The following is a 16,784-nucleotide window of genomic DNA, read 5'->3' as shown; positions in this document are numbered from 1 at the left end:
GGCAGGCTTCAAAGACGTTACTGGCCGTTATTTAAAACCAGCCTTCTGAAGAGAAATTGCCGCCCTCATCGCCACCCTCATCGCCAACACTTGATTTCAGAAGATAGTCGGCAGGGCCAACAATTCCCCGTTTCATTCCGTCCATCCGACTAAGCTTTGGTCGTAACTCGGCTTTGTGTCTTGTTAACTCATCGTAAGTACCGTGAATCGTTCATTAAGCGACGTGTTACTGCTGGTGTGCGTCTCTTTCCGTATCGAGAATGGGATTGGAAGTCGGGCCAAGGGAGGGTCGAGGATGAAGATGAGGACGAAGACGATATCATTGCTGGAAGACCTGGTCAGCACAAAAGTCAAAATGGGAATAAGTGGTGGTGCTTTATCAAAAACAAGCAAAGGGAGCACCCGAGAAACAATCGAGATGTCGCAAACGACACAATAGAGACTGTGTGGTTCCAACAAGGTTTCCCGACCTGTTTCCATCCAACGAGACGAGACGCTGGAGTCATCCTTGTGAAACCGGCAGTCTGGTTCTGGCCCAATGTCAGGGCAACTCCGATGCGCCTTGTCCGCAAAACGGCAAAGGCTGGGGCCAAGAGGGACAGGAAGCAAAGAAGAAGCGAGGCGACGTCAATGTCCGTCTTAGTCGTGCTTGCTGCACAGTCAGGTTGCATGGCAAGGCCTTATCGACCCGAACGACAACGGCGGAACCACCGTCCAACAACAACAACCCACAAACTTAAGGGAGGGGGCTTTGACCAGACGGGATCTCACTTCACCCCATGCAGGCAACACCCAACAGCACCTCTCAAAAGACACAAACACCAAACCGCCAATTTTCACATCCCACCTCCTTCGCGAGCCAAACACTCTTGCCAGCATCGCCCCTCTACCAAATCAACAAATTACGTACATCGGTACACGACCATCAAAGAACACCACCTATCGCATAATAAGGGTCTTAGTGGTTCAAAGCGTCTCCCCTCCCGTGTTGCCCAAACGAACCAACGGCGGGTTCAACAAGGCCTAGTCATCAAAGTCCATCCCGGCTTGTCGAACTTAACCCGAGCCAGTTCAGACAATCAAATACATGACAACCTTCGCCAAAGCATTGCCGCAGATCGCCAGCATCAGCCATTAACTACATCGCCTCATCTCGCCTCGACCTATCTCATTCGCTCGTGTCCCTCAGGTCCCTGACGATACTCTTTCCTACAACGCGATCCTTTCCGGATATTTTATCGTTACCAGATAGACCATACCTCCACACCAGCAGCCATGTCTTCACGTCCGCGCCGCTCAGCGGCCCAGCGCGCTACCGCTTTGATTACTGACCTAATCCAGTCCGATAGAGTCACTCCTGAGCGCACCATGTCATCATCCCGATCAACCACTGGGCGCCGCCCGCCTTCGTCTCCAGCTAGCAGCCGGAGTGACGCCAACGGCCACAACATGTTGACCGTCAAGGTACCGTCTAACAAGCTACGAGAGGCCACAAGCGGCAATTCGAGCTCCGGCATCGTGGCTAGCAGGCGGAACAGGCCAGGAGCCAAGAAGAGCTACGTTGTGGAAAGCAGCGAGGACGAGGACGAGGACGAGGACATGGAGGAGGAGGACGATGATGAGGAAGTAGAAGAGGCGGATGAGATTGAAGTTAGTAACAATGCGCCCGTCCTGGATGACGACGAAGATGATGAGGAAGAGGAGGAGGAAGAGGACGATGAAGACGAAGACGGTGACGTCGACATGGACGATACACCTGCTCCACCCACCATCACGGTTTCCAAGGCTCAAGCGACGACATCACCCAACAAAGCGAAAGCCACAGCAAAGGTGCCTTCTAGCTCCCCGACCACAATCAAGACCGCACCCAAGACAAATTACTACGATGACGATGACGACGATGACGAACTTAGCGAGCTTGAGAGTGAACCTGAGGATCCAGACCTTGAGGACATGGCTGCAGCCGAGGACGATGCGGAGGAAGCCGAGGAGGAAGAGGACGAAGACATGGATGCTGAGGGCGACGAGATTGAGGTGGCCGAAGATGACGCTGAAGGAGAGGAGGTTGAGCTGGATAGCGATGACGAGGGCGGTGGTACGCCGGATATCTCCAAGATGACGGCTCGTCAGCGAGCCAAGGTTGGCGTTGCCTCGCACGAGTACATGAAGCTCTCAGACGAAGTCCAGGCGAAGAAGGTCTTTACGGCTGAGGAATTATCGATGAGAAGGGCTGAGATGGCTCGCCGCAGGAGGAACCTCAGCGAGAAGCGTAACGAGGAGGTCAAGGTATGCAGCTTTTCGGTTTCTGACTTTTCTCATCGACATGAACTGCACAGTTACTTACCGCTCACCGCGCGCTACAGATGGAAACGATCAATAAGCTTCTCAAGAAACAGGCGCCCAAGACCAACCGCAAAGCCGCTCTGCTGAACGGTGACGAGATTCCGGGAGGCGATGCCGAGCCGCCCAAGGCTGACCCCACCTTTGTCCGCTGGATCAACAACAAGTCCGGAAGCAGGATTGCCGTGCCCGAAGACATGGTGGCTGGTCCCGTCGGTCAGGTGTTTACGGGGGGGGTGAAGAGGAAGATGGTTGAGGAGGTTGCGTGAGATCGAACTTGTACCTGCATGGTTCGTACAGGGTTCTGGGTTTATCTGTTAGTCAGTTTGTATCTTTGTTCATTTGTTCATTGGGATACAGTAGGGGCAGTGGTCACAATGGGAAGTGAGCGAGAAAGGATCTAGAACAGGGCACATAGGTGTAGGGACAGGTATAGGTTACACAATCAAGAATGGTTTTTCTAACCGGTCACTGCTTGCGGCTTGACTGTCTACTACGCAGACTTACGAGACTGGTGAGGGTAATCTACTTGTCAAGGCTAACTACCTAGTACCTAGAAGCGCCCGTCATTGGCCCTTATCTTACCTTCTGGGTGTTGCAGCCTGCCAGGCGGGAAGTTGAGCTCATTACCTAAGACGTAGCCGCACGAAACTCTGAAGACTTCCATGTTGTTCCCCTCGTTGCTTTCATCGATGCCCGGCCTCCGCACTTCCTCAACCAATACTTCCCGTCGACCTGAACCTCAACCAACACTTTGACCTGAACAACCAAACAACCTTCGATCGACTTACCACAAACTATCAGAGAGCCGACAAGCATCCCCACTCATTCTGTTTTCGAATTCCTTGGCCTCCCAACCCGCCCGTTCCAACACATCCGCCACTGTCAATCTGCCTTGAACCCCCAACCACAGCATTTTCTCGGAGCTCTCAAAGTTCTACAAGACAAGACTGGTTTGTTTGTTAGTTTGGTACTTCGGACTACGGTTAAACATGGGGGATTTAGAGCTGTTGTTGGCCTCCTTTGGATCTTCGTTCGAATCACTGACAATGTGACCAGGGTAGAAAACGCTACAGAAGTCTCTTATGCTCGTCTCCTCTCAAGGGCCTTCAAAATAGGGAAATAATAAGAAGGCAGTCTCCTACGGCACCAATCCGCTCGAATCCCGAATTCTCTTCCACTCTCACCGTCTCGAAGGGTGGAATTGGACTTTTTTTTGTACCAAACTAACAAACATACCAGGGCTAGATTGTGATTTCTAAACGTACCGAAAACCCGGCTCCAGAACTAACTAGCATGGTCAGGTTTGCATCTTTTTCTCCTCTCTCTTTGTTTTCTTCCATCGCATCGCTTCCTTTTGCCGTCCTTCTCCTCTCGAGTAACCAGGGGAGATGGTACTCACTCCAGTTCATCAAGATGGTGACCAGACACTTGCCACATGACCAAGCCGGTCTGCGTCCCAACACCTCCATATTTGTCTCTCACCGGTTGTATCGACAACGTACAGCCGCTCTTTTCCCAGGCATTTTCAAGTTGGGAATGGCCTCACCGAACCCGCCGGCTGTCTGACTGCAATAAGTGTTGTGGCTAGTGTGGCGCTACCTAGAGTGCGGCCTCGGTCTCAGCAACAACGACAATTGTGGATCCACGCTAGTCCACACAAGAAATTCGACCGCTTGAACTCGAGCAACTCTGCACCACGAACACTCGCCTTTCACTTTTCCATCGGACTGTCTCAAAGTTTTCCTTCACTCCCAAGCTACAGCCATAAATCCCGAAAACAAAAATTTCCAATTTTTCATCCCATCCCCTGTGGGGTGCAGTGGCCACTGCGATCCCGACTCTCCATCATGGTGTTTAGCCCTCTATTCTGTACACCGCGTCGGTGTAAGTCGACCACACTGCAGTACGGTACGTACCATATCGCCATGCATCGCATTGCCCTTACCTTATCACCACAGCATATCAGGAAAGCTGCAGTATTATTAAATACTGTCTCCAGCATCATGTCTGTCCACACGGGCCATGAGACTTTCCTTCAAGCTCCAAGCCACCTGGCCGCAAGGCTACCTACGAGGGGGGTCCAACTTTTCACACCCCGGAAATATCTCCCCGACTTCCAGACCGGCAGAGGGAGCAAGCCACACTGAGTGGGTTCGACCCACAGCTCCCTTCTCTCCAGTCCTTAAGGCCATCCTTTGTCGCTGCAGGGCTTTTGCGACACTCTCGGGGATCTTTCAGTGTTAAAGTCCAGCACCCTTCACTGTACTGGTGGACAGACGGATGAGACCATCAGGCGTCTCTATCAGAAGGTCAGTTACTCCCCAGATGTTACACTAACAGAGATGCTCTTTAGGTCCAGCTCTTTCAGATATCTCGAGGAACAAGTCGCCAACACCACCATTCGGGGAGCTCGAACGGCTGAACCGACGTCTACGCCCATGACTGAAGCCAGGGCATTACAGGCCTTGTGGCAGCGGAGTCTCTTGACGGGAACTTTCGTAACCGTCTGGAGCACTTCCGTTGGTTAGACGATTAGGGCGGTTGCTAGCCTACTCACCAGGCTTAGCACGCTGCCCTAACAGTTCAGAGCCCACCGCCATTGTGCCAGCAAGGACCTCACCCTGGCTTGCCACCAAGCAGGCAGACCTCGATCCCGCCCCGACCGACGACCACAGTCTGGAGATGTCCAAGACGCCCATCTCATCAAAACCTCATTGGTCCAGAGGTCTTGGAAGCTAGAAGGGGGCATTGGGCTACGCTAGACAATCTGATGGCCGCCGCTATCCCGAAATCTCCCTAGATGGAGATGATTTTCAAATTTCAGAGACTCCCTCCGATTCATCCCCTCTTTCCGACAACCTCTCTAGTACTTTACGGGTTCCCTCATTGTTTACCGATCTCGCCGGAGAGAGTGCCTCGCCTCGCACAACCCCTCTCGATGGTTAGGAGCGCACAACGCTAGTGAGAGAAGACGATCGATGGTATTTCGATGTCAACAACTCCCAATCGACGAGGAATTGCCACAGATAACAAGAAAGGGTTCATCTATAGCCCGGCAATGGTCCCTCCCTCTTTTGACTGCTTCCCAATACTCAATGATGAGCTGCGACCCTACAACAACCAGCTACAGCCATCTTCGGCATGTCTTTAGCCAGCCTGCGCCAGCTGGAGATTATGCCCTCCACATACCGCCAATGGCCCATTACTCCTCTACATATCGGGAAGCCACATCCCCATCGTAGACAGTGGAGCGGTCAGCCAGCGAAGAAGATCCATGATATCTCAACTTCAACAACTCCGAACCGATGGGATATTGCTGCAAAGGATTGGACGTGGTACTTCTCTATCCCGGCAGCAACCAAGACCATCTTTATATGCTTTCCGAACAGCTACAACGATACACGGCCCTACTACAGCGAGCCGCAAAACACATTCGACACTGCCCGAGCCAGCCTCTGCCAGCTAGGGATCTGTTGTTGACCCCCACCAACAGTTCCCAGGCTTCTGGACATCTACGATTTCCCTAACCCTTGAACAACTGGTGGGGAGAGAAGCACATTCCATCCTCGCACTTCCTCCATACCGCCGACAGCTCGCCGGTCCCGAACATCTACTGTTTCCCTAGTCATTGACCAATCAAGGAGAAAGGAGCACATCCCACACTCGACAGTGGCCGCATGCGCTAATCGCAAAAATCATCGACGTAACGACTTCAACCTTTCGCCAACAACGCAAAGAAGGCTTAATAAGACGAGAGAAAGTCGCTCTGTCTTCGGACCGTCACGGACGACCGCGGCCACCTTTCATCAACTTTCAACAACGACAATAAACACCTAAATCAAAGCTTTGAGACTGCTTCCGCATGACTTCAGCTAACACCTGCTACGGGGGATCCGCACCCCGTGCATGTTGGGGGCGCCCGACATTTGTGTTTCCTTAACAGCCTACGATGGTCCCTACAACATTGTCAACCATGGCCGAGACGGATTTGGGGACCGGATCTTCTGCGCCATATAGGAGACCGCTCAGGGGCCATTACCCTTGTCTAATGACGGTTATTCTCAGAAAAAGAAGCTTTCTGAACGGCCTTTTTGGACGCAAGTGACTGGGCTGCGGAGTGTATGTGAGATAAGTTAAGATGCAACGTTAGTGATCTTGCATCATCTCTCCCTGTTTCTGGGATTCTTCCTGGGAGATGTGATTGCTTCGACTACGGGATAAATTGTTGGTTCTAGCTCAGACTGTTTTGCTCTTGATGTCCTCATAAGATGTTGCCGTCCGAAGCAGTTTCGTGTAGTTTGAGATGACTGCATCCCACGGCCTACCATATAGGTCGAAATAGGATAAGATTCCCTTCGACTACAGAGCATGCCCATGTCATGCGCCCGAGATACTGCCCGAGCTGAACTGGTAAGGCGGACAGACCGCCCTGATCTGAACACTAAAGCCGCCTTTCTCATTTGCATATGGCATCATGTAAATCTTCGTACCTGAACTCCACAAAAAACCAACGTCAGGTCGTGACCAAGAATCGGGCACTCTCTTCGGACACTCGTGAGTATCACCACCATTGTCGGCGAAAATGATCAAAAAACGTGGTGTTTGAGCTTAGCCCCTTTGGAAGTCTTCCATTACTCCTTTTAAATGTGAAACTCGGTTTCTCCTGCTTGTGAATGGTGTGCAAAGCAGTGCTCAGGGGGTATGTCAACAAAGCTCGACTGTGGCCGCTCGCCGACCATATTGATCCCACGCAACACCACAAATCATCACAGCAAATTGGCTTTTGACATATGCTCGCACTAACCACTGCTCTCAGCACCTGTATCATTTTTTCCGAGTTGTGGTGGCTCAAACGTTGTTGTCGCAGTCCGCAAATTGGTCGTTCAAGGATTGTCATCAATTGCGGGCCGTGATTTTGCCGGCGGCGATGTTGGGGATACCCCCTGCATCTGCCCCGAGGTCAGTTTTGGTAACAACAACCATTGGGGACGCAGGGAACTGTTGTGTATTTTCCGGGATTGGAAGATGAAGCCTGACGATCTGGACTTAGCTCAAATATTCAAATGCATGCTAACTCCTCCAAAATCGATCGTGAATTGGCCCCCTTTCTCCAACAAACACATTCTTTGTAGGGTACCGGTGTTTAAAAACACTATGTTGTGACAACCCTCCTGCTCACCAACATGTCCATCTTTAACACTTTTTGGCTTTGGTTGTGTACTCGACAAATGTTTTCTGAGGTAAGGGCACCCACCGGAGGTCGGCGCCGTGTTCCCAACGTGCTACAAGAAATTCAACAAAAAAAAAAAAAAAGAAGTCAGCGGCAACTTCCACCGACGACGATGGACAAAAACACCAGGCCGTCTATATGAACAACAGAAAAAGCTTGGCGGTCGTCAAAACAAGCTTCGACGTTGCTCCCGACGATTGGGCCACACTAAGTGGTCTCCATGCGACTGTGCTGCACACAATTTCCATGAACAAACAATGTTGCATGTCCGATTGATGCCGAGCCGAGGACATGATCTTGCTCGTCGGACCATTGACGATGCTCACAGGTGGTCTGTTAGTCACTAACAGCGTCGGATGCGTTCCAGTACTGTCAAATCCAGGGGTAATCATCATCGTAGCCAATCAAATCACATTTGCTTGCCTCGAATTGGCAATGTGGATGTAAGTTACAGTACGTAGCCTGTTATTACAGTGGATCTCGAGCTCTCGGGGGGCTGACGGAGTGACCCTATTCCAATTCCCCCCCTTTGAGGCCCACCACGACATCAACCACGACGCTTCAACAGCGCTCAACATCGAAAAGCTCACGGATGGTGGTCCCAGAAGCGCGCTTGATGTGAAATGCTCGTGGAAAACTCAGTTTCTTGTGCTGGGAGCTTCTTTCTCTTGCTACTTTGTCAATCAGGAGGGCGGTTTCCCGTGTCTAGCCCCCCTAACACGCGTGGAGGAGCTTGTACCCTAATGGTTTAAGGTAGATAGACCTCCCTACAGTAGAACTTCCGATGCTGCTCCAGCCACATTCTTCTCTCAGCTTTTACCACGTCCCTATAGACATATCCCTCTGCCCATCCACGTACTAGCCACGTATCAGCCCTGATGCTCAACGCCCGTTAAGACCTTGTTATCGACTTATCGTTCGAGGACAGACCCCGACACCTATCTCATCACAACCCTCTTTCGTGCAATTGCAACTGCCCGACCATTACTAACCCGTTACCAACAGCCTCCCGATGGCTCGAGTCTATGCGGTATGATCATGATTATCCATCCCGCAGCATCCCCTCCTCATCTTGCTGCTGCTTCTGAGATCCCGAGAATTCAGTACCTGCTCGCCGCCGTCAACGGACCTTAGGCAATGCATGAAGGCAATCCAACTTCTCCAACCTTCCACGTCTTCACATGCCCCTGGGAGCCAAAAGAGTCATGGTCTTCGCATGTCCCGCTCCATACCATACGTGCTTCCCGTTTCCTAACAACGCCCCCATTTGTCACCATCACCACACAACACAACACAGCCTCCTTTTCCTCCACAGCAATGTCCTGACACCCATCTCCAACTCCGAGTCTTGCTTCTCGCAAACTTCTTGCATATTTTTTCCGCAAGTGAAGCATGTTATCTTGCCTTTTTTCTGCAAACTGGGTTGGTAATGTGGCTCAACTACATGCCCTACCCCCCCCCCCCCCCCCCCCCCCCCCCCCCCCCCCCCCCCCCCCCCCCCCCCCCCCCCCCCCCCCCCCCCCCTCTCTCTTGCCTCATTCTTCCTCTCTTTTTGGCCTGGCAAAACTCATCACGCCCCATTCTCGCTATCCGCCATAACAATGACACCCCAACCATCACCACCACTACCACCAACACAAGCCACAGAGTTTTATTTCTATTTTGCACTTAAGTGACATGATACCTACATCTCTCTCACGTAGACATCCTACACCCCCCTCACCCTCCCTTTCTCCCCTCCGCCTCATGACGACCGTCTTGCACTGATCATTCATTGATGCCAACCGTCTGCAATATCTTTCTGTTTCTTTTGCATGAATCCAAAACCTACCTACCTCTACATGCCTGACATGATCACGCACGCTTCGGACCTGAGCTGAACAATATTGTAGTTTTTCTGTGCTCTGAGTTTGTAAGCTTGCAGGACTTGGACGTGGGTGACTGATCAGAGGAATCCTGTTCTCTTATCTAATCCATCTCCCCCCCCCCCCCCCCCCCCCCCCCCCCCCCCCCCCCCCCCCCCCCCCCTCTGTGGTGCTGCCGTTCTCTTCTTTCTCTCTTCACGACGTTACACTACACTACAAACCTCGAAGTATCGTTTCTCTCTCTCTCTCTTGGTTTCAAAGTCTCGCGAATCGATTTTGTTCCTACTACCGAACTTTACACTACACTACGACTCAAGAACTCAAGATTATTCGTCTTCGATCATCGATCATCGATCATCAAGTTTTTTTTCTGTCATAGACAGACACGATATCTCGACGGACATAACACTCAGATATCTTCTTTAAGTAGAGAGAGGTAAGCAAGAACCTGACTGGCACTACCCAACTACCCATTCACAGTTCGTGATAGCTTCAACCTTTTGAAACCTTTGCTTTACGGCTGTGACCTATTGATTGATTTTGGTTTTTTTTCACCTGCAGGAAACCTTGTGAATCCATTCCCTTCCCTTTTCAGGTTTTCACAGCTTGTCTTGTTGATTGAATGTCCCCAGCTTAATTAATGCCACTCGTTTTTTGCCCATCACCATTTGCTATCGTCGTGTGCGTTCACTGTGATTTGCTGTCTTTTTTTTTTTTTTTTTTTTTTTTGATAATGATTTTCTCCTTTTGCTTTCCATGTCTTTTATTGTCGAGTCAAGTGTCGTCGACCTGTGATCGGTTTTCTCGCAACAATTGAACCGATCCGTCCCCTAATTCCACCCGGATGAACGGAGGATTGTTGTCTTCATACTTACATGCGGATGATACATCACCCCCCTTATTCATCTGACGACAACGACGGCGAGGACGATGACGGTGAGAAGGGCACGCTTGTTGTTGATTAACTTGATGCCCTGATCGGAAGTTGTCTTTTCATCGCCATCGTCGCCTCTGCCGCCGTTATTCCTGTCCCTTGCTTGGGCTTGCCTTCGTTGTTAGTTTCTTGTTTTTTTTTGCTTTGGTGATCAGTTCTTCTTTCGCACTTTTTTTCTTGCTGCTAGTACCACCAACACCTCACTTTCCGTCTCTAGCTCAGGTTGCTAACGTTTGATATTTTCATCTTTCTTTACAGATATTGAAATCATTGCCATCATGGTTAAGAAAAAGCAGGAAGAAGTGCCCCCCGAACAGGAGGCCGCACAACTTGCATTGCTTTACGAGTACCGTAAAAAATGGGACAATGTCTCGCCCGAGGAAAAGGCCAGACAGGCCGCGGAAGACGCTGAGCGGTTGGAGAACGAGATAGCCGCCGCTAAGATCATAGAGGAGAAAAAAGCGGCCAAAGCATTGCAAACGGCCACCAACGTAGCGGCGCGCAAGGCAAAGCAAGCCGAGGCGGCGGCTAGGCGGGAAGAGAGGGAGAGGAAGCGAAAGCGGGAAGACGAGGTTGGCTCGGGAAGCAGTACATCCGCCGAGAATCCGGAGGACCCTTCTCCCGCCTCTAAGAGGCGAGGAAGACCGCTGGGCAGTAAGAATCGGCCCAAGGTCGTACCCTCTCAAGGCCCTTCGCTCGTCAACCAGGGGCAGCAAGGTGACGCCAACAATCACGCGGGCACTGACACCTCCACCGACCCCATCATCATTCCTCCGAGCCCGCAACCTCCGCAGAAGAGAAAGCGTGGAAGGCCTCCCAAGAATCAGGCCAAGGCTGGGCAACAGGAGCTGACGCCGCCCCTCACCCCTCCGCCCGTCAACCATGTACAGCAGGGCAACAATGCTCACAACCCCACGGGCATCGCCCTTGACCCCATTCCTCTCTTCCCACCGGGCCACCGGGAAGTTATCGAGCGGGAGTTTTTCTACCCAGAGCCTGAACAAGAGAGAGGACCGCAACTCCCGCTCGATAACTTCCCGACGGCCCGGTGGGAAGAGTCATGGCAACAACAGCAGGGTAACAATGTTTACAACCCCACGGCCATCTCCCTCGACCCCAATGCTCTTTTCTACCAAGAGCCTGAGAGGGGACCGCAAGTCCCTCTCGATTACTTCCAGGCGGCGGCGCAGTCGAAAGCATCATGGCAACAACAACAACAACAACAGCCTGCCTACTACGCCCAAGATCAGGCTCAGAGCGAGCCTGTGCCCTGTGGAAGCGAGGAAAAGGCTGAAGAAGAAGACAGCGGAGCTGGATGGTTGGACATGGGCGGGGACGATGCCTATTGGGGCGAGCTGCTTAGGCCCGTCGAGGAATATGGTAGCGTGGAGATGGACGTGAATACGGACAGTTTGCTCGCGGGTTTTGAGAACCCCGAGGGATATGGTGGCATGTAAATGGTTAGCCATTGGAGAGCTTAAAGGAGAGAGAGAGAGAGAGGAACCATGGTTAGACAGGGGAGAAAGACTACTACCTACCTTTCATCCGATGTCAACCATCAGCCTCAACACCCAGCTCCATCCCAACATCACCACCCGAATCACTTCTCACCACCTCCTCACCTTCAACTCACTTTGACCTCAACACCATTTTCCATCATCGACCTTGCCGCCGGGCTCCACGCAAAATTTCTGCACAGGGCACATAGGGCACACACAATTTCTTTTGGCTTTTCCATTTAAGCCCGGCCCCCGACCCCTCCTCTCTTCTCCCAAACTTCTTGCTCGCTTCATCCATCACCACACCACACCACCCACTTGGACACCCAAACTCGACCATCACCCAACAACCATCTCGACTCTTCCACCACCAGCAACTCAATCGCCCTTTTTCAATCTTCGCATTGAATTCCACAAGTATTTTCCTCTCATTTCAACATTCTCTCCATCCATCCACCCAATCTTCTCGTCGCAATTTCTCCTTCACTCACCTCAACTTGCCCACCACTTGCGACACTTGCGACAACCGCTCAACACTCTCACTGCAATGCAGCACAATCAGCAGCATCCCCAGCAATTCAATCATCACGGCCAACAGCATCAGCAGGGCCATCAATTCCCTCCTCAGCATCAGCGGCTCGGAGGTCACCAGCAGCAACCTCAGAGCTTCAACATGATGCAGCCTGCCCCTGGTAACTACCATCCCCAAATGCAGATGCAGATGCAGATGCCTCCTTCACAGGCCCCGTACCCTGGCGGACCGCCGCGTCGTCCCCGCATCTTTGCGCAGTCGTTCAACCAGGAGAACAATCTGCCTCAGCAGCAGTTCTTCGGACAGCCTCAGTCGCAGTCGCAAGCTCCTCAGCAGCACTTTGGACAGCAGTCGCGGTCGCAAGTTGCCCATCCTCAGCAACAGCGTGGTCAAGTCTTCAACAACCACCCTCAGCAAGCCATGCATCATCAGCAGGCTATGCGGCCTCAGCAAGCTCAAACTCCCCAGCAGCACAATGGTCAAGTCTTCCACCGTACCCCTCAGCAGTCGCCGTCGCCGTCGCAAGTTGCTCCCCAGCAGCACTTCGGCCAGCAGTCGCAGTCGCAAGTCCATCCTCAACAGCAGAATGGTCAAGTCTTCAACCACCCTCGGCAAGCCCAAGCTCCTCAGCAGCAGCAGCAGCGCTTCCATCACCCCCAGCAGCAGGCTATGCACCCCCAGCAGCAAGCCATGTTTCATCAGGCGCAGGCGCAGATGAACTTCCAGCAGCAGCAGCGGCAGCAGCAGGGCGTTGCCGCTGACCCTAACCTCACCTCCAACGATCCCATGATGAAGTTCAACCTCAATGCCCAACAGCAGCTATTGAGTACCCCTGGCAATTAGGAGAATGCTTTCGGTACTTCAAACAGCTCGCTGGGCAGCGACTCGAACATTGATAACTTTGACCTTGGCGACTTCGAGGTCGACAACGTTGACTTCGGTGACGCTGATCTGAGCAACTTTGACTTCAACGATTTTGGCGGCGGCAATCTCCAGGGTCAGCAGCAGCAGTCGCAGAACGTCATCTCTCAGAATGCCGTCAATTGGCCATCCGAGAATTTGGTCCAGAGCCAGGCGTCGCATGCTGCGAACCATGGTCGCAACAATTCGTTAGTGTCCTTGATGACTCCGAGCCCGTCTGTCGATAACTCGTATGGTGGTGCTTTCGTCAATTCCTCTCCTGCCGACAATTCCTTCAACACTTCCATCACCACTCCCGCAGCGACTCCGAAGAATTCTTTCTGCAGCTTTTCTCCTGCCAACAATGTTCACAACTCCCCGAACACCAGTCCTGTCGCCGAGTCGTCTAACTCATCTGCCGACTTTCCCGTTGATGACCCCTTCAATAATCAGCCGTCGCAAGTTGCCAACCATAGCCGTGCCAACTCGTCAGTGGCTTTGACTCCCCCTCATCCTCCTGCCGACAACTCGTATGGCCAGGCCGGCGACAATAACGTCAGTCTCGATCAGGCCTTGCTCGACGCCTTCAACAACAGTCCCGAGTTGCCCAGCTCTTTCACCAATGATGCCTCTTCCAACTCTCCCGGCCAGGCTTCTCACAACTCTGCCAACACCAATACCGTCGCGGATGCGCCCAACACTTCCACCGACAGTGCCGCAGAGGACTTCTCAGCTGGCTCTCCCTCGGGAAATACACTCAACTCTTTTGACTCCGCTCCCGTCCAGGACTCCTCAGCTGGCTTTGATGTCCAAGTTGCCGACAACAACTTTAGTGACAACAACTTGGGTGACTTGTCGGGATCTTTTGTTCCTGCGAGCGAGAACCAACATAGCCTGGTTGATCTCACAGATGACAACGTCGCCTTTGGCCAGGGAATGCAGATTGCCAACAATGGCCAGGTCGATCCCTTCACCTCATTTGCCTCGCCAGCTGAGAATCACCAGCAGCAGGCTTTCAACTTCGCACAAGAGCACCAGTTCAATGCACACCAGCAGCAAGCCTTCTTCAACGCACCGGGTGTTCAGTCTGACCAGCAATACGGCTCGCCTCAGATCCCTAGCAACCCATTGCCTGCTGAACAAACCCCCACTCCCGCGGCCAAGACGTCGACCAGGAAGAAGGCAGCTTTGCCCAAGAAGCCTGCCGCCAAGCGTCCTGCTGCAAAGCGAACGAGAAAGACCAAGGCTCCTGCTAACAACGAGCCGTCTGAGGATGTTGACGATGGTGCTATCGGCGATGCGGACGACAACGAGTATCTCTGGGGAGCTGAGCTTCAACCCAATGAGTATTCGTATGATCTCGATGACTCCCTTCGCACCTTTAGCGATTCGGTTCCCCAGAGGAATGTATCCACCATGAACGGTAATCTGCCGCTGCCTGCTCTTGCTGACAATGGCATCGCTCCTGCCAACGAGTTTATCGCGCCCGCCAATAATTTCGAGAACGGCACTCTTATCGCGCCCCATCCAGGCAACACTTACATTGCTCCTGCCAGCAATGGCATCGAGAACGATCCTATCGCCCAAGTGCTCGACCGGTTCAACGAGGAACAAGCCCGACTCCAGGCCATGGCGCAGCAGACTCAACAGGTAAGCATCGCAATTTCCCACATCCTCGACAGGTTGACCAACACAGACCAGAAACCGCAATTGACCATCGATGTGAACCTTCAGGCCCCGGCCAGGAGCCCTCCCAACAAGCGAAAGCGTGGCAACACGGCTAGCACACCAGCCGTCCAGGAAACCGCCCCGGCGCCCAAGAGGAGAAGAGTCGCGAAACCGAGGGCCAAGGCGAAGGGCAGTCTGTCCAAGTCGGCCTCCTCCGCCAAGTTCGGTCTCGGCAAGGGCGCAGGTACCGGTCTGAACTCCCCCAGGACCATGTACGTCTTTGACGAGAAAGCCTTCTACTTGATCCCCGCCAGTATCATGCCGGCCTTCCTCAATTTCGTCAATACCCCCATAGAGAGACCGATCGAACAGCAACCACCTGCTCCTGTTCAACAACAACAACAACAACAACAACAACAACAACAACAACAACAACAACAACAACAACAACAACAACAACAACAACAGCCTGTCGTTCAGCAGCAGGATTTCTCTCAGCAACAGCCTGCTCCTGTTGAGCAGCAGTTCTCCACCGAGCAACAGCAGTCTTTCGATCAACAGCTGCCTGCTCCTGTTTTGCAACAGGATACATTCCAACAGGATGACTGGGAGCCTGCATACGACGTCGAGGGTCGCCTCCTCACCCTGCTCCAAGACGACGAAGCCAACGAGCAAAACATGTGGAATGATGACGACGCTTCCCCCTCGTCTCTCCGTCAACCCGTCCCCCTAAGCGAAGCAGCGATCGCGTTTGGCATCACCAACCCCTCGACCTTACACAGCCAGGCGTCCACGTCGCCTGTTCAAAACCCACCGCATGCCTCCTCGTCACCTGCCCCTGCCCCTCCTGCCTTTGGCCCTGGATCCGAGTTCCCATTTTCCCGAAAGCCAAAGCCCTTCGGCAGCGACCTCGACAAAAACGGCGCCGTCATCCTCGACCCGAACCCCGAGCGCAGCTACCGTAGTGTGCCTAACAACCGCGAGATCATCGAGAAGTTCAGCTTGGCTCCGATAGGCCGCGGCACCGAGCGCGACGTGAGCCATCTCGACTACTTTATCGACCTGGCCCGCCGCAGCGGCTTGCTCACTTGCGGCGGCGATCACGAGGAGATCCCCGGCGCTTTCCGCTGGGAGTCGTGGAAGACTGCCGAGGAGAATCTGCTAGCGCTGCGTCCGTTTCTGGGCACTTATAGCACCAGGGATTGGTTCACTCAGTGGGAGGCAAAGGAGAACCCGATTCAGATTGCTGAGCGGGAGGAGGAGGATGTGTAGGTGGTTGGTTTTGGAGCTTGAACTTGAGAGAGAGGTGAAGCGATTTCTGTTCTGCGATGGAGGGTGGAAGAAGAGTGTCTCCGGTCAAGCACTAGAAGGATTGACGACTGATAGACGTCAGTGTTCCACAACAAATTACCAACACAACAACAAACAAGTAGTTTGATCTGATGTGCCAGCCACACAAAGCATTGGCAGACACTGTCAGTTGACAAGGATCAACAAACAACAAGTCGGCAAACAACAGATCTACAAACAGCGCAACCGTTTAAAACAGACACGGTTTCTCCTTTTCATTACTTGCTTTCACCAACCTCTCACGAACCTTCTTCATGATCGGCATGTTGTTGAATACAACAACAGCAACAGCAGAGAAAAGATTCATGACAACAGGCAGGACCTTTGTCACTTTGGTTCGGACAGGCTTTTTCTTTACACATTGCGCATTTGGCATGGCACTTGGCACTTGGAAGGAGTTTTGGGGAAGAAATGATACCCAGAGATACCCATGATGCATTTTCAGGCGCTTTTTTTTCAGTTT

The 16,784-nt window shown here is 52.6% G+C and overlaps 3 protein-coding genes across 3 annotated transcripts; all 3 read left to right on the top strand.

Annotated features, from left to right (window-relative positions):
- Positions 1-60: 60 nt before the first annotated feature.
- On the top strand, positions 61-2,825 carry SMAC4_06198 (uncharacterized protein). The gene is made up of 2 exons (XM_024655187.2): positions 61-2,286; positions 2,364-2,825. Exons 1-2 carry the CDS (start codon positions 1,276-1,278, stop codon positions 2,607-2,609), a joined length of 1,257 nt encoding a protein of 418 aa, XP_024511103.1. The 5' UTR covers positions 61-1,275; the 3' UTR covers positions 2,610-2,825.
- Positions 2,826-10,650: 7,825 nt separating this feature from the next.
- SMAC4_06199 (uncharacterized protein) lies at positions 10,651-11,829 on the top strand (the record flags this gene model as incomplete). The annotated part of the gene is made up of 1 exon (XM_003345498.1): positions 10,651-11,829. One exon carries the CDS (start codon positions 10,651-10,653, stop codon positions 11,827-11,829), a length of 1,179 nt encoding a protein of 392 aa, XP_003345546.1.
- Positions 11,830-12,418: 589 nt separating this feature from the next.
- Positions 12,419-16,243, top strand: SMAC4_06200 (uncharacterized protein; the record flags this gene model as incomplete). The annotated part of the gene is made up of 2 exons (XM_066090409.1): positions 12,419-13,197; positions 13,273-16,243. The coding sequence occupies 2 exons, from the start codon at positions 12,419-12,421 to the stop codon at positions 16,241-16,243; spliced, it is 3,750 nt and encodes a 1,249-aa protein (XP_065947212.1).
- Positions 16,244-16,784: the final 541 nt, after the last annotated feature.

The sequence above is a fragment of the Sordaria macrospora genome, chromosome 5, assembly GCF_033870435.1.
Source record: "Sordaria macrospora chromosome 5, complete sequence".
Taxonomy (NCBI): Eukaryota; Fungi; Ascomycota; class Sordariomycetes; order Sordariales; family Sordariaceae; genus Sordaria; species Sordaria macrospora.
This window is presented reverse-complemented; position numbering and strand designations above follow the sequence as displayed.